Below are 22,407 nucleotides of genomic sequence, written 5' to 3'. Positions count from 1 at the left end.
TAGGTACTTTCCAAAGGCAGATGCTTAACTGGCTGAACCACCCAGGCACCTCTGAATTACTGTTTCTGTATTTGGATAAGTAGAGCCGTTGATGGATCATAGGGTAGTTTTTAACTTTTTGAGGACTTTCCATACTGTTTCCCACAATGACTGTACCAGTTTGCATTCCAACAGTCGAATTTCAGTAATAACTAAAATGTCAGACAGCCTCATTTATATATAAGGTTTTCTCTTGCCTCAGTTGGGCTTGCCTCAGGCTTGAGAAGAAGTGGATTAACATGGACATTGCAGGTTGTTTCTTTTTCCTGCTGCAAACAACGCTGCAGTGAATATCCTTGAGGCACAGTAGTTTAGGAGTTGAGCTTTGGTGCTGGAGGTTTGAATCCCAGCTATGCTTTATTATCTGTGTAACCTTGGACAAATTACTCAACCTTTATATACCTCAGTTTCCTCCTCTGTATAATGGGGGTAATAATAGTGTCTGTGGGATGTCTTGGTAGCTCATTCGGTCAAGTGTCTGACTCTTGATTTCAGCTCAGGTTTTGATCTAAGGTTGTAAGTTTGAACCCCAGGTTGGACTCCCTGCTGGGTGTGCAGCCTACTTAAAAAAAAAAAAAAAACATAGTGTCTGCTTGATAGTTTAAGTATGTGTATTTAATATAGGTTAATATGTAGAACTCTTCGAATAGTATTCAATAAATATGTCATAAATAGGTCTTTGCATATATATAAATCTTTTGGATGATTAAGCTTCTAAAATAATGATTTTTGTAGTTAATTTTATTTGTGAATAAAATTAATAAGTAAATAAATTGCCTTCTGATATAACTTATTTATCTTTTATCTGTCTTTTGCTTTTTCTTATATTATTTATGATCACATAATATAAATTCTTACGATTAATGACTGGTATGTTCTAATGCTTCTGCTTACCATATTTTACACATACGGACCCCTCTTACATTTTTTTGTATCTATGTGGGGAACTGATTAAGTTGCACCTTGAAGCTGTGTAAGTAAAAATATGTATTTTATGATATACAGTGACTTAATTAACAATGATGATAATAGTTGATAGTAACAGTAATAATAGTAATGAACATTCTTATATGGTGCCTGTTAGTTCAAAGCTTAATATTTGCAAGATGCTCTCAGATCCATGTGACTAACAATCCTGTTTTAATTCCTTATTGTTACATAGCAAGTTCACATATGTTATATCACTAACTTCTCACAGTAACTCTGAAATAGGTAAGGTAAACAGTCTTATTCATTAAAGAAAGTGAGGTTAAGTGATTTGCTAAAGATTGCATAGCTAGTAAGCAGTAAAGCCAGACTTGAACCTAAATTCTTACTTTTAAGTTTCTTTTTTTCTTTTCTTTCTTTCTTTTTTTTTTTTTTTAAAGATTTTATTTATTCATTCATGAGAGACATAGAGAGGCAGAGACACAGGTAGAGGGAGAAGCAGGCTCCATGCAGAGAGCCTGATGTGGGACTCGATCCTGGCACTCCAGGATCATGCCCTGGGTGGAAGGCAGCATTAAACTGCTTAGCCACCCAGGAATCCCCTCTTTTTTTTTTTTTTTTGTAAGATTTTATTTATTTATTCATGAGAGACACACACAGAGAGAGAGGCAGAGACACAGGCAGAGGGAGAAGCAGGCTCCATGTAGGGAGCCCAACGTGGGACTTGATCCTGGGTCTCGAGGATCACACCCTGGGCTGAAGGCAGTGCTGAACCGCTGAGCCACCCGGGCTGCCCCTTACTTTTTAGTTTCTATACGAGAACCGTAACAAATGAGTTATGTATTCCTGGTATCAGTGGTTCTCAGTCAGAGGTGATTTTGACAATGTTTGGAGATATCTTTGGTTGTCACAACCAGGGAAGGGGAATGCTACTAGCTGCTGGTGGGTAGAGGCCAGGGGAGACTGTTAAACATCCTGCAATGCATAGGAAAGTTCTCTACAATAAAGAATTATCTGGTCCCAAATCTCAGGAGTGCTAAGGTTGAGAAACTGTGCTGTACAGTGATCGCTGATGACATAGGACTAAGACTGTAAATTTTTGTTTGGTAAGATTTTACTGATAAACAAGTTTACTTTAAACTTCAGTTTCTTAAAAAATAAATAAATAAACTTCAGTTTCTTTACATCTTCAACTTTTCTTAGATTCAGGTTATAAAGCTCAACAGTACTCTACAAGCAAATTTGTACCCTGAAACAAGAAAAATTGAAGATAGGATAAAATTGAAAATTGGAGCAAATCTGCTACTTATCATTAAAATCTTTCAAAGGAGGACTCTTGTTCAAAGGTCTTAAGTTTATTATTTTTTCTTCACTAGGCTGTTTCCCAGGGGGTGTACACTGGGTTTCAGTTGGGAAACAAGACAAAGCTGGGCTTCTGATGAAATTGCAGAATCTTTGCACACGGTTGGATCAGGATGAGAATTTCTCTCAGAGGCCTCCACTCAATATTGAAGAAGCTAAAGACCGTCTTCGCCTTCTTATGCTGCGCAAACACCCAAGGTACAAATAGTCAAATTTAGTTGGTGTGTGAAGTCCCACTGAAATTTAACTTCTGACATTTTGAGAACATCATGTCTTTTCTTGCTGTTCAATAGAGATCTAAAAATGAAGCATTCCTTTTCTGCTCTTCTTTGTCTTACATTAAAAAGTGGCTGCCATTTGCCTGAAATTGCTACTTTTCTTTGCATCTTCCCTACCATATTGTCTCTTAAGTACCACTGAGATGCTCAGGAAGTACTTCTTAAGGTGAGTTGATGAGTGGTCTTTGCTAGAAAATGCAAGCTTCTTACCTTGAATTTGTTATTTCTAATGGATAACACTGAACAAGAGATGGAATAAATGTAAAATAATTATTTATTTAATGAGACCGTTCTCTTGTGTTGTCTTAGTTTTGGGATACATAAAACCAATAAAAAATTGGCACAGAGGTTCTTTATCATTAGGAATAAACAAACTGATTTATGGATGGAAAAAAAAAACCCTACTAGTGTACCAAATGAAAGGTAATATTCTTGTTAGTGCATTATATTAGGTTGGAAAATTATATATACATACATATATGTAACTCTTCTACTTCTGTGAACTTCAAGAGTTTGTTTTGTTCAAGAGTTGCTTTGTTCAAGAGTTTGTTTTGTTTGTTAATTTGTTCAATAAATACCATTATAATTATGTGCCAGGCACTATTATCAACTATTCCCCAGTTTTCATTAGCCAGCAGGAAGACAGTAGTTTAGTTGCTTGGGTTAACAATATAACCATCAGTAGTTAATCACCTGGGATTCAGCCAACACTTTGATCTCCATGGTCTAACACCCATTCTTTCATTGGTTCATTTAACCAACATTGAGTGTTGTGCCAGGTTCTTGGTCAAGTGCTACAAGTACAAAGATGAATAAAGCCTTCCTTGGGAGTTCAACAATAAATTGGGTGAGAATTAGGTAATGGCTCTGAATTATTTTTAATGCCGTGGTACAGCTGATGATGCAGTACACTTTCGTATGTAGCAGTGGCTGAGTATGGCAGTAATTCTTAAATTGGTAAGGGGATTAATATTAGAATATTGGGTGAGAGTAGTAATTTGGGAAAAGCCTCTTAGGTGATTGTATGGATGCATACTGTAGAGAACAAGCTCCTTTCTCTCTGGCTTGTTTCCCATCCAGATTCTTGTTATTGTTCCTTCCCCTTGGTAGTCACTAATACCTATTTTTCTGGAGGAAATGGGATTGAAAGTATGACTTTTTTTTTTTTTTTTTTTTTTTTTAAGAGAGAGGGTGGGGAAGGAGCAGAAGGAAGGAGAGGGAGAGAAAGCATCTCAAGCAGGCTCCACACCCAGCACAGAGCCCGGCTCAGGGCTCGATCTCACAACCCTGAGATCATGATCTGGGCTGAAATCAAGAAATCGGGAGCTTAACAGACTGAGCCCTGAGACCAGGTGCCTCGAGACTACTAAATATTAACCTCTTTTCTTGTGCAGTATCCTTTCTCTAGTCCTGTTTCCTTTCTTTGTGAAAGCAAAAGTGATTTCTATTTAGGAAAATATTATAAATGCTATCAGATATATCAGACCATGCTTATAAAGTCATTTTTTAAATTTCTCTCTCAGCAGCATTTTGGTGTATACTTTTGCAATTTTCCAGGCTGTATGTGTACCAGAATCTTTTTTTGTAGTGTACAGAAGTGTGTACCATTAGTATAAAAATGCTAGTGTGTAATTATACTATCAGCTTTTAGTTGTATTTATTTTCCATCTGTTCTGTTGAGTTCAAAAAAGTTTTTGGAGAAACCAATCAAGAATTGGCACAGAGGTTCTTTATCATTAGGAATAAACAAACTGATTTATGGGTGGAAAAAAAACTCCACTAGTGTACCAAATGAAAGGTAATATTCTTGCTAGTGCATTATATTAGGTTGGAAAATACGAAATTGCTGGTTTTGTAGGTAAAAAATGCTCAAATATCATCATTGTTAAATGATTGATTCTAATGCTAACCTGACCCCAGTTCTCATTTGTTTTTGGTGCTTAAAGAGTGAATTAGAAAAATCTCATTGCTTGGATACTTCTTTTAAGGCCCTCGGTAACCAGTTTTTAACACCTATATGGTACACATAATTCTCTTTTTGTAGGTTTCCTACCTTTTAAAATGCTTTCGTTGTTTTGGGATAGGAAGGGAGGAAAATCTCTAATTTGTTTTCCTTATTTGATTTAGTATATTGTGAAAGGAATATAGCAAAGAAAAGAGGAAGAGCCATGAAATAGACATCTTTATTCTGTAAATTTTATTTTTATTTAAAGATTTCATTTATTTATTCATGAGAGACACAGAGAGAGGCAGAGACATAGGCAGAGGGAGAAGCAGGCTCCATGCAGGTTGCCTGATATGGGACTTGATCCTGGGACTGCTGGATAATGCCCTGAGCCAAAGGCAGATGCTCAACCACTGAGCCACCCAGGCATCCCAAAAGAGGTTGAAAATAATAAATGTCATTAGTGATTTAATAAGTTAGTATTACTATTTTTAAAAATTAGGTCTCTGTTGATCTTGGATGATATTTGGGATTCCTGGATATTAAAAGCTTTTGACAATCAGTGTCAGATTCTTCTTACAACCAGAGACAAGAGCGTTACAGATTCAGTAATGGGTAAGGATTAACTTGCTTTTTACTTCTTTTATATCTTAATTTTTTTTCTTTGTATCTTAATTTGATTAGATTTAAATATATTTAAAGTAAATTACTATATCTTGTGATTTTGTTGCAGGTCCTAAATATATAGTCGCTGTGGAGAGTGACTTAGGAAAAGAAAAAGGACTTGAAATTCTGTCCCTCTTTGTTAATATGAAGAAAGCAGATTTGCCAGAGCAAGCTCATAGTATTATAAAAGAATGTAAAGGTATGGTTATTTATTTTGTATGTGAGAGAATTATAGAGATACTAATTTTACTCTTTCGTAAATTAAGCTTATGAATGTGATAATTTAGCACATGAACATCCAGAAACTTTAGTAGAATATTTTAGTATTTTATATTTTAGGTTCTTCTCTGACACTTTAAATAGATAATAATAATTTGATATTCATTTATTCATTAAAATAATACTTAATGAACACCCACAGTATGTTAGCAAGTGGGGTTAGATGAAGACATGTTTTCTGCCAAAGAATAAAAAATACAGTGAGAATCAGAGTTTTACATTTTTTTGGTTGGGATTTTATAAAGATAGTATTCTAATTTGATAGGTAAAAACTGGGTTGTCTTCTTCTTTTTTTTTTTTTTTTTAAAGATTTTATTTATTTATTCATGAGAGACACAGAGAGGCAGAGACATAGGCAGTGGGAGAAGCAGGCTCCATGCAGGGAGCCCAATGTGGGACTTGATCCCAGGACCCCGGAATAACAGCCTGAGCCAAAGGCAGATGCTCAGCCAGTGAGCTACCCAGGCATCCCTGGTGTTGTCTTCTTAATTTGCATTTTTTATTAGTGAAGTTAAATTTTTTTTTTGAAGTTAAATTTTTTACTGGTTTCTCTGCATTTTAAGAAATTATCCTTGACTCAATTTTTCATTTTGATAGAAGTGTTTAATTGATTTTTAGGCATTCTGACTATTGAAGCTGTTAGCACTTGGCCATATTTTTGCAAATACTTTCCCCTAGTTTTTTGTCTGCTTTTTAATTTCATTTGTAGAATTTATTTGACATATAAAAATTTAAAATTTTATGTAGTTCCATCTATCAGCTCTTAACATTTCTTCCACTGTTGTTAATAATACTTCAGTAGACCTTGTTTTTTCTTCTTTGCCATCCAATAGATACTTGGTTTTGAGTTAATTGACTTTAAAAAAAAAATTTATTTATTTGAGAGTACATGCACATGCTCACAAGGGGGAAGGGGCAGAAGGAAAGGGGAAGCTGACTTTCCACTCAGTGGGGACCCCAATACAGGGCTTGATCTCACAACCCTGAGATCGTGGCCTGAGCTGAAACCAAGAGTCAGATGCTTAACCAACTGAGCCACCCAGGTGCCCCAATGGAGTTAATGGACTTTTAAAAAATATCTTAGAAAAAAATCACTTCATTTGTATTCATCATATAGGTGATGCTTGACCATTCTGAAACATTTAAAAAGTGTGTGAAATGATAAAAAATTACCCATAATCTGATAATTATTAGCATCATGAGAGTATTTTATTTATGACATATAAAATTTTGAAAAAATATTGTAATTACAGTGGTTAAATAATTTGAATCTTGCCCTATTCATATAACAGATCTTAAACATTATCTCACATTTTAAGTATCTTTTGAAAAAAATTATCATTGGCATAATTTTGTGGTAACCTCAATTTATTCAGTTATTTTTCTGTTATTTAACATTTTTTGCTTTTTTTTTTGGACAAAGTAGGATTTATTGGTGGGCAGGAATAGGGAGGGAGCAGTGCAGAGGTTCTCATAAGTACAGAGCTCTCCCCATATGTCTAAGGGGCTACGATGAGGGATGTATGTATTTGACCCCACAGCCACATGGGATGAGCCACTTTTTAGCCACCATGTCTTCAAATTTGTCTGCATTAAACTTAGTAAAGCCCCACTTCTTGGAAATGTGGATTTTCTGGCGACCAGGGAACTTGAACTCGGCCCTGAGTAGGGCCTCAATCACATGCTCCCAGTTCTGCAGCTTGGTATGGATGGACATGATGACTTGGCCAATGTGGAACCTGGCTCCTGTGTCCTAGGGCTTTCCAAAGGCACCCCCCCCCATACCTGCCTGTGGCCTACATTAGAGATGGCATGAGGTCAGACCTCAGAGTCCACTGGAAAGGACTGTCTCCAAGGTCCCTTAGGGCTACCCATACAATCAGCAGGCTGCATACACTAGCAAGCAGGCTACTATTTGTAGTGATGGCAAGCTGGGTGCCCATGGAGAAAGGGCACAGTTGGCTTAATTGGCTGCAGAAGGATTTTTCACTATTTTAAATAATGCTCCGATGAATTTTATTTATTTATTTATTTATTTATTTATTTATTTATTTATTTATTGGCTTATTTATTTGTTCATGAGAGACACAGAATGAGAGAAAGAGGCGGAAAAGCAGGCTCCCCGCAGGGAGCCCAATGCGGGACTCGATCCCAGACCCTGGGATCACGCCCTGAGTTGAAGGCAGATGCTCAGCCACTGAGCCACCCAGGCATCCCTCTTTCTTATTTCTAATGGCTTCCTTAGAATAAATATCTAGGGATCCCTGGGTGGCGCAGCGGTTTGGCGCCTGCCTTTGGCCCGGGGCGCGATCCTGGAGACCCGGGATCGAATCCCACGTCGGGCTCCCGGTGCATGGAGCCTGCTTCTCCCTCTGCCTATGTCTCTGCTTCTCTTTCTCTCACTGTGTGCCTATCATAAATAAATAAAATTAAAAAAAAAAAAAAAAAGAATAAATATCTAAAGTGAATTCAAAAGTTACACATATTTTAAGGCTTTAGGTAACATGCAACATAAATTGTTTTTTAAGACTAATGTGACTCTTAGTGGTAATTTTGAAATGAGACAGTATTAACATAGTGGCTTTGTTGCTTTGTTTGGTTTTTAGGTTCTCCTCTTGTAGTGTCTTTAATTGGTGCACTTCTACGTGATTTTCCTAACCGTTGGGATTACTACCTCAGGCAACTTCAGAATAAGCAATTTAAGAGAATAAGGAAATCTTCATTTTATGATTATGAGGCTCTGGATGAAGCCATGTCTATAAGTGTTGAAATGCTCAGAGAGGACATCAAAGATTACTACACAGATCTTTCCATCCTTCAGAAGGATGTTAAGGTGCCTACAAAGGTAATAGAAGGACCAACAATCCTTGTCATTGGATATTTATTGCATGTAACTTTTGATATAGTACCAAGGATGTTATTACAGAGGATATTGGAAGATTAAGATCCACGTCACTGAGGTGTAGAGAGTGTAAAAGTCTCATCTTAGTTTCCATCAAGGGTTTGGTTAGTATCCCCCCCCCCTTTTTTTTTTTTAAAGATTTTTATTTATTTATTCATGAGAGACGTAGAGAGAGAGGCAGAGACATAGGCAGGGGGAGAAGCAGGCTCCATGCAGGGAGCCCAATGCGGGACTCAATCCCAGGACCCTGGGATCATGCTCTGAGCGGAAGGCAGATGCTCAACCACTGAGCCACCTAGGTGTCCCTTGGTTAGCTTCTTTTTTTTTTTTTTTTTAAATTTTTATTTATTTAAGATAGGCACACAGTGAGAGAGAGAGGCAGAGACACAGGCAGAGGGAGAAGCAGGCTCCATGCACCAGGAGCCCGACGTGGGATTCAATCCCGGATCTCCAGGATCACGCCCCGGGCCAAAGGCAGGCGCCAAACCGCTGCGCCACCCAGGGATCCCCCTTGGTTAGCTTCTTATTTGTCAGTTCTAGAAGCATCTGACTTTTCTATTTTGATGAATAGTTGAGCTTCTTCATATGAAATGGAGATACTGTTACTCAGGGCTTTAAGATACGTTTTCTCGGGACACCTGGGTGGCTCAACGGTTGAGTGTCTGCCTTCGGTTCAGGGCATGAGCCCCGGGTCCTAGGATCAAGTCCCACATTGGGCTCCTTGTGGGGAGCCTGCTTCTCTGCTGGATTGTGTCTTTTCCTCTCTCTCTCTCTCTCTCTCTCTCTCTCTCTCTCTCTGTCTCTCATGAATAAAAAAAATAAAAACATTTTTTTTTAAAGATTTTATTTATTTATTCATGAGAGACACAGAGAGAGAGAGAGGCAGAGACACAGGCAGAGCGAGAAGCAGGCCCCATGCAGGGAGCCCGATGTGGGAATCGATCCTGGGACTCCAGAATCAGGCCCTGGGCCGAAGGCAGGCGCTCAACCGCTGAGCCACCCAGGGATCCCCAATAAAATTTTTAAGAAGAAAAAAAAAAACGATTTCTCTGTGTAACACCTTATCTGCAATCCTGGTAATTGTAGTTTTGTGGTATATTAAATACTTAAAATGATTTCTAGGTGTTATGTATTCTCTGGGACATGGAAACTGAAGAAGTTGAAGATATTCTGCAGGAGTTTGTTAATAAGTCTCTCTTATTCTGTGATCGGAATGGAAAATCATTTCGTTATTATTTACATGATCTTCAAGTAGATTTCCTTATAGAGAAGAATCGCAATCAACTTCAGGTACTTGGATCTCTGTACATTTTATTTTATTTTTATTTTTTAAAGATTTATTTTTTTTAAGATTTTATTTATTTATTCATGAGAGACACACACAGAGAGAGAGGCACACAGACACAGGTAGAGGGAGAAGCAGGCTCCGTGCAGGAAGCACGACGTGGGACTCCATCCCTGATCTCCAGGATCATGCCCTGGACTGAAGGTGGCGCTAAACCTCTGAGCCATCCGGGCTGCCTGGATCTCTGTACATTTAAAAAATTTTTTTATTTTGAAATAATTTTAGCCTAATAGAAAAGTTGCAAAACAGTACAGTTTTATGCATGTACCTTCATCTAGCTTCCCCACTGTAACATCTTACATAACTATAATACAGTTATCAAAACCAGAAAATTGACAAAAATAGAATACTGTTAACCCACAGATTTATTTTTAAATTTTATTTATTTATGAGAGACACAGAGAGAGAGGCAGAGACACAGGCAGAGGGAGAAGCAGGCTCCATGGAGGGGGCCTGACGTGGGACTCGATCCTGGTATTCCAGGATCATGCCCTGAGCCGAAGGCAGCGCTAAACCGCTGAGCCACCTGGGCTGCCCAACCCACAGGTTTTATGTAGATTTTGCCAGCTTTCCCTCTAATAGCCCCTTTGTGGTTCAGATCAAGATCCCACATTGCAGGGCAGTCCGGGTGGTTCAGTGGTTTAGTGCCGCCTTCAGCCCAGGGTGTGATCCTGGAGACCTGGGATCAAGTCCCACGTCGGGCTCCCTGCATGGAGCCTGCTTCTCCTTCTGCCTGTGTCCCTGCCTCTCTCTCTCCTCTGTGTCTCTCATGAATAAATAAATAAGATCTTTAAAAAAAAAAAGATCCCACATTGCATATAATTGTCCTGTTTTCTTAGTTTCCTCAAATCTATGAAGATTCTTTGCTTTCTTTATCTTTCATGGTCACTTTTGAAGAGTATTAGCCAGTTATTTTGTATATTGTCCCTTAGTTTGGGTTTATCTGATGGTTTCTCCTGACTAGATTAAGGTTATATATTTTTGGCAAGAATACCACCGAGGCCCTATTGTGCCCTTCTCAGAGCGTCATATCAGGGTGTCAATATATCTTGTCAATGATGTTAATATTGATCACTTGGTTAAAGCGATACCTGCTAGTTTCTTCATTTTAAAGCTACAATTTTTTTCCTTTTGTAATTAATAAGTATTTTGTGGGGGAGATTCTCTGCACATTTTAATTTTTAAATTTTTAAAATTTTAAAATTTTTATTTATTTAAAGATTTTATTATTTGCAGAGGGGGAGAGAGAGAGCATGAGCAGGGGGAGTGGCAGGCAGAGGGAGGGGGAGAAACAGGCTCCCATTTGAGCAGGGAACCCAGTGTGGGGCTTGATCCCAGGATTCTGGGATCAAGAACTGGGCCGAAGGCAGATGCTTAACCGACTGAACCACCCAGACACACTTCTCTGTGTAATTTTAAATAGCTTGGTAAACTGTAGTTACCGTGATGTTTAGGTAATAAAATTGTTTCTCTCCTCTAAAATATTTCATTTGGATTTTAGGATCTGCATAAGAAGATAGTCACTCAGTTCCAGAAACATTACCAGCCACATACTCTTTCACCAGATCAGGAGGACTGCATGTACTGGTACAATTTTCTGGCCTACCACATGGCTAGTGCCAGTATGCACAAAGTAAGATGACCCATCTAAAAAGTATTATATCTATCTCACATTTATTTCATCCTATGTCTAGAATTTTCTTTTATTAGTAAAAATAGAATTATAGCCTATGTAAGTTTCTTTTTGGTTTTGTTACTCTTTCTACCTACAGTGATTTTAAAAGGTACTTTAGTATTTGTAGTAAATGAGTCACCTAAAAATTCACTCTCATCTTACCAGTAGCTTCCCCTTTGGGGGTGTATGGATTGGTGTTTTTAAGCTTTGAGAGGAAATGGAGAATGGGAAATTCTATTCATTCAGCAAATATTTATTGAGTGTCTGTTAGGTACTGGTATTCTTCATTGTGAGATACATCATAGGCACAAAGTCCCTACTCTCATTGAGCTTACTTTCTGTCGGGAGACGTTACAGTGGCCAAGTAAACTTATACTATGTTGGGAGTGGTTAAGTACTTAGCATGGAAGGAGAAAGTGATGATACAGAATCATCATGATTTGTGATGGATTTAGTATACATTATAAGATGACTAAGCTTGCCCAACAGAAAATGGAATTGCCCTGAACTGAGGTTGGGATGTCTGTGGGTAGACCAGGTATTTTCAGGGGGTAAAGGGAAGGTTAGGAAATTATTTTGAATATACTGTCTTATTAAGACATCTGACTGGAAATAAAGAGTATGTAGTTGCATATATGAATTTGGATTTCTGGGGGGAAATTATGAGCTAAAAATAAAATTTGAAAATCACCACATAGATGATTTTTGAAGTCATGACTACCAACTATTCAAAATGTTAACATTTTGGAAAACCGTAAATACTTTAAGTAATTTATCTATGCTTAGGTATATTATCTCTTTGTTAAGGAGAATGGTGTATTTTTGTACTTTTTTTTTTTTTTTTTACCTTGTTACATTTAATAATCTACACATTGGATTGAAGGTATTCCAATAAATATCTGTGCCAAATTAAACTGTAATTGTTGCACATTTAGGTTTTCAGTTTTTTGCCTTTATGATGCTGTAATCAACAGTGTTGTCTTTGCACTTATATTATTATCTTTGAAAAATTTTGAAGTAGGATTATTGAGTCTGCATCTTTTTAAAACTTGGTTATGTAAGTTAGTGTTGACAGGATTCAGTTTTTTCTCACCTTTTTAGCCTTTTTTTCCTGATTTTTAAAGATAATTTCTCATTTTTAAAGGTTTTTCATTAGAAAAGTTTGGGGAAAAAAAGGAAAAAAAAAGGAAATAAAAAAGAAAAGTTTGGGAAAAAAACTAAAAAAATGAAAATGACAATTATTGCTAATGCTTTTTGTGTATAGTTTTTGAGATTGTTTTGCTGCTCAGATACACATACTTGTTCTTTTCTTTTTTAACTTTAACTTTTTAAGCATACATATGCAAGCTCGGGGAGGTTCAGGGGGAGAGAGAATCTCAAGCAGGCTCTGTGCCCAGTGTAGAGCTCGATGTGGGGCTCGATCCCACAACTCTGAGATAATGACCTGAGCCAAAAAGGAAAGTCAGACACTAACCAACTGAGCCACCCAGGCACATCCACATACTTGTTCTTTAAACCCAAAATAGGATCATAATAGAAATAGTCTTATATCTCTTTTTTTGCCCACTTAACTGTATTTCAGGGTCTTTTTATGTCAATTTATATAGAACAACAAAATTTTTAAAGCTGTATATATGCTATTTCATTGTATGTATGATCAGTTGGCTTATGGACAGTTAGATTGCTTAAGCATACTTGTCTGATTATTTTCTTTGGACACATTTTTATAAGTGTAATTTCTGGGTCAAATGGTATATATGGATCAAGTTTTAATGCAGATTACCAAACTGTCCTCTAGAAGGGTGCTCTGAGTTACATTGCTACCAACATATATGAGAGTGTTTATTTCCTTTGACTCCAGCTAATATTCTTATTAATGCTTTTAGTCTTTAGAAATCTGATATTAAAAAATACTGAATCTTTGTTGTTTCATTTAGATTATTGGTGAGGTTTTAGCTATTTGTACCTTTTATTCTGTGCATTGACTCATCCATTGCCTTTACCTATTTTACTGTTGAGGTGTTTCTCTTATTTTATTAGAATTTTCTATAAATAAAGAATATTAAGCCCTCATTTATCATATGTGTTGTAAATATCTTTTTGGTCAAATTTTATTTACATTGTTTTCAACTATATTGAAGATTTTTGAGTTTTTGTGTAGTTAAGTGCACCTCTCTCTTTTGTGTGTGTGTGTACTTTGGCTTTGGTGTCATGTATACAAACATTTCCTTCATCCTAAGGTTAGAAAAATATTTGCCTGTATCTTCTAATATTTTTTGAGGTTTTCTATTTTCTATTTAAGTGTTTAATCCAACTGAAGTTTATTTTGATTTAAGGTGTGTGGTTCATCTTATGTTTCTTTGGTTCCTTTTTATTTATTTAAAAAAGATTTTATTTATTTATTTGAGAGAGTGAGAGAATGAGTGGGAAGGGGTGGAGGGGTAAGCGGGGGAGGAGAGAGAGACAGAGAAAAAAAGCAGACTCCCTGTTGAGCAGACAGCCTGAAACCTGATGCGGGGCTTGTTCCCAGGACCTGGTGATCATGACCTGGGCAGAAGGCAGACACTTAACTGCCTGAGCCACCCAGGTGGCTGTCTTTGGTTCTTTATTAAGTAGCTTCCTTTTTGTCTTAAATTCTAGTTATCTGCTAAGTTTCAGTAGTGTTAGGATGGTAGCGTTTACATTCTTTGATGTCTTTAACAGTGTCCTCATCTTACTTTTTTTTTAAAGGAACTTTGTGCTTTAATGTTTTCCTTGGATTGGATTAAAGCAAAAACTGAACTCGTAGGCCCTGCTCATCTGATTCATGAATTTGTGGAATACAGGCATATATTGGATGAAAAGGTATAATTAGTATGAAAGATAAGTTCTTAAAGGGTATTTCATTTTGTCATTTAATTCGAGGTTTAATAGAGAAGATGAGCAGAATAAAAGAGGAAAGAGGTAATTTCCTTATTTGATCCTTGATTATTCTAATTATTTTGCTTCCTAGCCTACTGGGAATGTGGATAGAATTGAGTTTGAAAGTTGGGGAAGCAAAGTGTTCACTGGTTGGTTTGTTTGTCTTTTTACCAAAGAATGTATTAAAGTAATACTTGGATAATGAGATTTTTTACGCTGTATTTGAAAATTTGGTTACCATGTATTAGTTACCTAATGGTTGGCTATTTAATTTCAGCTTATTCTAGAAGATGTCTCATTTAAGACTTTAAAGTTGACAAGATCACAGAAACAGAAAAATGTCAAAATCTTGGTTTTGGTTATATTTCTAAGAGATTTCAGTTTGTTCCTAGGATTGTGCAGTCTGTGAAAATTTCCAGGAGTTTTTATCTTTAAATGGACATCTTCTTGGACGACAGCCATTTCCTAATATTGTACAACTGGGTCTGTGTGAACCAGAAACTTCAGAAGTTTATCAGCAAGCTAAGCTGCAGGCCAAGCAGGAGGTCGATCATGGAATGCTTTACCTGGAGTGGATGTAAGTAGGTTAGGAGAGGAACCAAAGGGATTGGAGTGCTAACTATGTCATTATTTTTCAGGTAGTGAATAAGTTCACTCCAGGGAGATTTAACTACTTTGGAAAGGACTGGAACTTTTAATAAGCATTCTTACTTATTGAAAAGTTCTGGAAAAGTAAGCATAGAAATATATATTTTCAAAGAGTTTATAGAAATAGATGCTTGCCTATAGGCATTTTGACCAGTCACACTAAATACCAAATGGTTTACTTATTGTAACATAGTTAATTAGTGAAGAACCTGGGCTTTGAAGCCACAAACATTGATAGGAGTCTCAATTCTGAAACCTGATAGTTTTGTGAGTTTGAACAAGTTACAGGTTGCCCTTTTTATTTCATATATAAAATAGAGATAGCAATTCTTTGAGGTACATTTTTGTGAAGATTGAAATGAAATATTGAATATAAAGTGATAATCACTTTGCCTTTCACATATCCCTGATTAAACTTCCACTGAATTTTGATTCTTCTAAAAGGTTGTTCTATTTTGCTCTTAACCTTAATATATTTTTTAAAATTTAAATTCAGTTAATTAACATATTGTATCACTGGTTTTAGAGGTAGAGTTTAGTGATTTAGTTATATATAACACCCAGTGCTCGTTATATCCTGTGCCCTCCTTAATGCCCATCACCCAGTTACCTCATCCCCCCCACCCCTGTCCCCTCCAGTGACCCTCAGTTTGTTTTCCTCTTGTAGGGTTTGTCTCCTTCTCTGATTAAATCTTTTTTTTACTTTTGTCTCTCTTCCTCTATGCTCCTGTTCTTTTTTTTTCTTAAGTTCCACATATGAATGAGATCATGATAATTATCTTTCTCTGATTGACTTATTTTGCTTAGCATAATACCCTCCAGTTCTGTCCATGTAATTGCAAATGTCAAGATTTCATGTTTTTTTGGTGCTCTTGTATTAATTAGAAAAAGGAAAGCGTAGGCTCTTTTTTAATGACTATTATATACAATATGCACACGTTATTCATTTTATCTTCAAACCTTAGTAAATGTTATCTGCTCTATTTTACAAATGAGAAAATTGAGGCACAGAGATATTGAAACTTGACTAAGCTTATGTAGCTTGTTGAATGGGATTTAAATGCTGTGTCTGCCTAGGTTTCTTTTTTTTTTTTTTTAAGATTTATTTATTTATTCACTAGAGAGACACACACACACACACACACACACACACACACACAGAGAGGCAGAGACATAGGCAGAGGGAGAAGCAGGCTCTTCATAGGAGCCGGATGTGGGACTTGATCCCAGATCCCAGGATCGCGACCTGAGCTGAAGGCAGGTGCCCAACCACTGAGCCACCCACATGTCCCACCCTAGCTTTATTTTCCATATGTTTTCTGTATATGCTTTTGTTGTAGCTAAAAATAATGAATATGAATGATAGTTTTTTTTTTTTTTTTTTTTTTAATTTATGATAGAGAGAAAGAAAGAGGCAGAGACATAGGCAGAGGGAGAAGCAGGCCCCATGCACCGGGAGCCTGACGTGGGATTCGATCCGGGGTCTCCAGGATCGCACCCTGGGCCAAAGGCAGGTGCCAAACCGCTGCGCCACCCAGGGATCCCGAATGATAGTTTTTTCATGTGTATAATGTATATCTGGATTGAACTTGAGGTTGGTATCTGTAATATTTATTAGTCCTGGGTCCTCTTATCAAATAGATTGCCGTGGGTGATTCCTCTAATGAAACTTAGTTTAACAAACATTTGAGTTTCTCTAACATGCTAAGTAAGCATTATTACTAGGTGCTAAGGCTCTCCAAGGAACTTAGTCTAGTAGTGATGAAAATGTTTGAGTAAATAATTAAATATAATGTGATGGGTGCAACAGAAGTGTGTATGAAATGAAACAAAGAAGTGGGTGATTAACTTGGATCAATGAAGAATTTTGGGAATTTTCAGCAAGGAGTTAAAATTTTTTTAAAATTTAAAATTAAATTTTAATTTTTTGTTGGTTTTATTTTTATTTTAAAGTAATCTCTGGGGCAGCCCTGGTGGCTCAGTGATTTGGCGCCGCCTTCAGCCCAGGGCCTGATCCTGGAGACCTGGGATTGAGTCCTGCGTCGGGCTCCCTGCATGGGGCCTGCTTCTCCCTCTGCCTGTGTCTCTGCCCCCTCTCCCTCTGTCTCTCATGAATAGATAAATAAAATCTTAAAAAAAAAGTAATCTATGTTTCTGATTTTTTTTTAAAAAATCAAATAATACTGAGGGGGATATAAAATGAAAAGTCAGAGACTCTCCATCTTTTCTTACCTCCTACTTCCTGGAGTTAACTGTTCTTTAATGCTTTCTTAGGAAGAAGTTTATTCTCCCTGAGAAGCAGTTCCCTAACTTATTGAAGCTAGCTGGACCTGTCTATATTCTAGAATACTTGCTCAGTTTATATTATTATATTATATTATTATATTATATTATATTATATTATATTATATTATATTATATTGTATTATTAGCGTTTGTGTTACTTTCTGGTGATTGCCTATTTTTCTCTGTTACTACTCCATACGTCCTGTAGTATAGAATAGTTTGGAGATTAAAATAATAGACTTTGACTCTAGACTGCCTGGGCTTGAAACCCAGCTCTGCTTTATTGGTTGTATATAACCAGGGAAAGTTATTCAACTTCTCTCACCTAATAGTGCTTTTTCATAGCATTATTGAGAAGATAAAATTGAGTATGTGTGTATATAAACTTATGCACACACAGAGTACTTAGAACAGTACCTAGTTCATAGTGCTTGATAAATATTCGTTACTGAGAATAGCATTAAGCAATTTGCCTGGTCCATATTGTTGGCATGCAATAGAAATTTGTGGAAGATTGACTGAATTGATGTTTTGGTTAGTAGTTGAAATAGAATTAATACATGGACTGATATCAAATGAGCATAGGTTTATTTCTTCTTGAGTTTTTTTTTTTTTGAGTTTGTTTTTTTACTTTTTCTTGCTGTTTTTTTCCTTACCATTCTATCAACTGTGTTTCAACCCGTGATGTTCTCTCTGAGAATGGTTAGTCATTCATAGCTGAATCTTTTAACTGGGTTTGACCAGATCTTATTCAAATAATGCTTTATTTTACTACTAGTAGGACTTTTTTTTTCCCCTGTAGAAAGGTTTAGGTTGGCATAAGCTTAAATTTAACTGAATTTTTAGCCTTCAGAAAAGTCATTTGTGTATTCATTTGTTATTTCTTTAATACTTTTTGGCCATCTGTTATGTGCCCATTATTGTGATGGTCACTTTCTGTCCTTTGGGGAATTAAGTAGTTAGAACAAGGAGAAAGAGAGTATAATTTTAGTCTAATCCTCTGAATTTTGCTAATAACTAAACTGTTTTTATTCCAGGTTTTCATTACTCTAGTTCTTATATTTGTTTGTTTCATCGCTTCTGGTAAATTATAATACTTTCTAGGCAAGATCTAAGTCTGATTTACCTTTTGTGTTCCTTTTTTTCATTTGGTCCATCTTGTGTGTGGTTAATTTTTTAAATTTTTGTTTAAATTCTAGTTAGTTAACATATAGGGTAATATTGATTTCAGGAGTAGGTATGTAGTTAGTTTTTTTAAAGAATAATAACAGTGGCATCCTTATGTGCCAGGCACTGTTTATGGCAGGTATCATTACTCCTGTATGATACTCCTACTATGAGGAAATGGAAACTTATTAGGTTCAATAATTTGCCTAAGTTTACATACTTAATAAGTAGCAGAAGTAGGTTTGCTTTTTATCTGACTCCTGAAATAAGCACAATGCCATTTAACATATTGTACTCAAAGTGACTGGGGTATATGTATAAAATTCTGACACTGTTCTAATACTTTACTCCTTTAGCCCATGAGAAATAACATACTAACTACACTAGTAAAATAGTATTCAAAAGATTAAGATACAAAGAAAATGACATTGCCTTATCTTTTTATCCTCTGTGAATAATTGTGGTTAGAGAGGAGCAATTTTAAAGTACATCATTGTGGGGTGCCTGTGTGATTCCATTGTTTAAATGTCTGCCTTTGTCTTGGGTCATGGTCCCAGGGTCCTGGGATTGAGCCCTGCATTGCCTCTGGCTCCCTGCTCAGTGGGGAGCCTGCTTCTCCCTCTCTTGTGGCCCCTTTCACCTGCTCATGCACTTTGCTCTCTCTCAAATAATTAAATAAAATAATAAAGAAAATGAAGTACATCATTGTTAACGGTGGATGTAGTGTCATACTTTAGGAATTGAGCTTCATTTTGTTATGGCTTCTGTCCTTTTATTTATTTTTAAAATTTTAAAACTTTTTTAGAGAGAGGAAGAGAGGAGGGGTAGAGGGAGAGAGGGAAACTCAAGCAAGCTCTATGTCCAGCGCAGAGCTCTATTTGGGGTGGGGCTTGATTTCTTAACTCTGAGATCATGACCTGAGCTGAATTCAAGAGTCAGTTGCCTAACTAACTGAGCCACCCAGGCACCCTGGCTTCTTTCCTTTTAAAAACAATGGAGAAGGGACACCAGGGTGGCTCAGCAGTTGAACACCTGCCTTCGGCCCAGGGTGTGATCCTGGAGTCCCAGGATCGAGTCCCACATCGGGCTCCCTGCGTAGAGCCTGCTTCTCTCTCTGCCACTCTGTCTCTCACGAATAAATAAAATCTTAAAAAAATAAAAACAATGGAGAATGTTTTGAGGGTATCCTTATATAATGTTTTCTCTGCACATGTTATCATTAATGTATCAAAGGAAGATAGAAAGCAACATGTATTTGATTAGATTTCTCCCAACTCAGTGACATTTGCAGCACCTGACAGATTACTTTATATAGTGTAGCATTTCTCTTAAAGAGCCACTTTCATAATGCTTTTTTCCTTCAGGAGATCTGTGCTGTCATTTACGTGTTGTAAACTTAATTTAAAAAAAAATTATGTTTTTGGCAACACAACGCTATTAAAAGACAGTTTACTTTATTATTGAAAAAAATTACTTTTACTCTCACTTATTGGGTTTCTGTTCATTTTTTCCTTGTATGTAGAAACAAAAAAAACATCAAGAATCTTTCCCGCTTAGTTGTCCGCCCCCATACAGATGCTGTTTACCATGCTTGCTTTTCTGAGGATGGTCAAAGAATAGCTTCTTGTGGAGTTGATAAAACCTTACAGGTAAAACATATCTCTTGAGAAAAATTGAAAGAGGCATGTACTTAATACTGTGCATATTACAATATATTTAAATCCTAAAATTGAAGAAAATTACATACTAGAAATAGAGAAATCCAAATCTCTTAAACATTTTATGAAACCTTTCTCTGGAAATTTAGAAAATATTAATGTGCTTTCATAATTTTAAACTTACCAAGTGACATAAAAGTGCCTTTTATCCTAGCAGTCAGTTACTGTCATCCATGTACCCTCTAAGAGTAATGAGGAAATGCAACATGTTCAAAGACATAAGGACTCCATAGCACAAGGAGCAGGTTCTGATTAAAAAACAGTGATTAAGTAAAATACTTACTTTATCACAGGTTCAGACAGATTTCTGACTGTAAATAGGAATTGGACTGGATTATTTCCTAAGGTGCTTGAAGGAATTTAAGTTCTTTTTTGTTTTCAGAATACATGAATGAGTGCATTTCTTTAAATTTATGTTCTGCTTTTTGATTTTGAAGGAAACAGGATCCAACTTAGTTAATACTTTGATGTTTAGATTAGATTTAGACTTTGCAAGATTATGACTTTAATAAACCTTATTTTTATATGTGTACTTTATTACTGATTTTACTAATTTTGGCATTTGAGCCCCCAAAAGAGAACATGTTGAATGAAATGTTTTCTGTTTAAGAATTTGCAAAAGTAAGAAAAAAAAATGTCAAACTAATCTTAACTGAAGCTATACTCTGCTAGGTCTTTTTATGTATATTACAAACATTTAACAAGGGATAGTTCTCTATGTTTAAGATGTTTAAATTCTGACTGATATCCTGCTTTTTGGAGTGTTTTTGCTGAGGTTCATTACTATCACAAAATAATATGGATTGAGATTTTTTAAAGAAAGATTTTTATTGAGTGGTGGCCATTGGTTTATGGTAAATTTTGTTGCTTGTGCAGGTGTTCAAAGCTGAAACAGGAGAGAAACTGCTAGAAATCAAGGCTCATGAAGATGAAGTGCTTTGTTGTGCATTCTCTACAGATGACAGATTTATAGCAACCTGCTCAGTGGATAAAAAAGTGAAGGTAGGGAAATATATTTCTCTTGAGTTGTGATTACTGTAGAATTCATTTTCTTTTTCCACAACAGAGGGACTAGGGTAAGTAGGGATAAAGTGCTTTTGCTCGTTGATCTACTGACTTGAGGCAAACCAGTTTTTAATCTACTGTAAATTAAATTAACACTATTTTTAAGGTATTGACCAGGCACTGGGAGAAACTATTATAAATTAATGAATTTTCCTATCATTTATTATTGATAAGTCTGTGGGATAAAAATCAATTGGAACCTTTGAGTATATTGTGATTGGAAGTGTTTCTGCACAAAATTATTATCTGACATGGACTCCTATTGTAAAATACATAATTTGTGAAGTGCAACCCAGATTTTTCGTTTTTTTTTAGAGAGAATGTGGAGTGGAGGAGGGGCAGAGGGCAAGAGGGAACCTTAGGCAGGCTTTATGCCCAACCTGGAGCCTGATGCCGGTTTCATCTCATGACCTTGAGTTGAAATCAAGAGTTGGATGTTTAACCAACTGAGCTACCCAGGCACTCTCAACACCCACTTCAGGCTTTTTTTTTTTTTTTTCTTTTTTCTTTTGAGAGAGAGCATGTGCATGTGAGAGAGCCAGGGAGGGAAGAGAGAGGGAGAGAGAGAGAATCCCAAGCAGGTTCCATGCCCAGTGCAGAGCTTGACTTGGGCCTTGATCTCATGACCCCGAGATCATAACCTCAGGTGAAATCAAGAGTCAAATGCCCACCTGACTGAACAACCCAGGCACCCCTCACTTCAGGCTTTTTGAAAGGTGGATTCTGACTTGGTGGGAGCATTGCCAATAAATAAGTCAATAAATAAATCAGTGAATGAATGAAAGAAAGAGAAAAAGAAAGAAAAGTAGATGGAGTATTGAAATTCGCTAGGTGGGGTGAGTCTTAGTGGACCTGGGAACAAGAAAATTGTCTTGGAAGTTTCCCTGGGGTTTGGACCCACTTGAAGAAGACCTTCTAGTGTCTAGACAAATTTAGACCTTGGAAAAAATCTACTTTTTTTTTTTTTTTTTTTTTTTAATTTTTTTTAAATTTATTTATGATAGTCACAGAGAGAGAGAGAGAGAGAGGCAGAGACACAGGCGGAGGGAGAAGCAGGCTCCATGCACTGGGAGCCCAATGTGGGATTCGATCCCGGGTCTCCAGGATCGCGCCCTGGGCCAAAGGCACGCGCCAAACCGCTGCGCCACCCAGGGATCCCTACTTTTTTTTTTTTTAAGATAGATTTATTTATTTATTTGTTTGT

The 22,407-nt window shown here is 36.6% G+C and overlaps 1 protein-coding gene and 1 non-coding gene across 7 annotated transcripts in view; one reads left to right on the top strand and one right to left on the bottom strand.

The window, feature by feature from the left end:
• Window positions 1–22,407, top strand: part of APAF1 (apoptotic peptidase activating factor 1) — an 85,515-nt gene that overhangs the window by 16,980 nt on the left and 46,128 nt on the right. For 5 of the 6 annotated variants that reach the window (XM_041738299.1, XM_041738300.1, XM_041738301.1 and 2 more), the window contains exons 6-15: window positions 2,343–2,526; window positions 5,054–5,166; window positions 5,285–5,416; window positions 8,103–8,341; window positions 9,521–9,688; window positions 11,245–11,376; window positions 14,149–14,262; window positions 14,712–14,896; window positions 19,943–20,069; window positions 21,015–21,140. In XM_041738299.1, coding sequence (XP_041594233.1) covers window positions 2,343–2,526; window positions 5,054–5,166; window positions 5,285–5,416; window positions 8,103–8,341; window positions 9,521–9,688; window positions 11,245–11,376; window positions 14,149–14,262; window positions 14,712–14,896; window positions 19,943–20,069; window positions 21,015–21,140 — 1,520 coding nt within the window. Of the gene's footprint in view, window positions 1–2,342; window positions 2,527–2,621; window positions 2,773–5,053; window positions 5,167–5,284; window positions 5,417–8,102; window positions 8,342–9,520; window positions 9,689–11,244; window positions 11,377–14,148; window positions 14,263–14,711; window positions 14,897–19,942; window positions 20,070–21,014; window positions 21,141–22,407 lie in introns of those variants that run through there. The other variant, XM_041738303.1, reaches the window with a different exon arrangement.
• Window positions 7,340–7,473, bottom strand: LOC121481693. The gene has a single exon (XR_005985364.1). It is a non-coding gene; the product is annotated as a small nucleolar RNA SNORA70 (small nucleolar RNA).

Source organism: Vulpes lagopus, chromosome 23, assembly GCF_018345385.1.
Source record: "Vulpes lagopus strain Blue_001 chromosome 23, ASM1834538v1, whole genome shotgun sequence".
Lineage (NCBI taxonomy): Eukaryota > Metazoa > Chordata > Mammalia > Carnivora > Canidae > Vulpes > Vulpes lagopus.
Note: the sequence above shows the minus strand (reverse complement) of the source record. Positions and strands in the feature narration are given on the sequence as shown.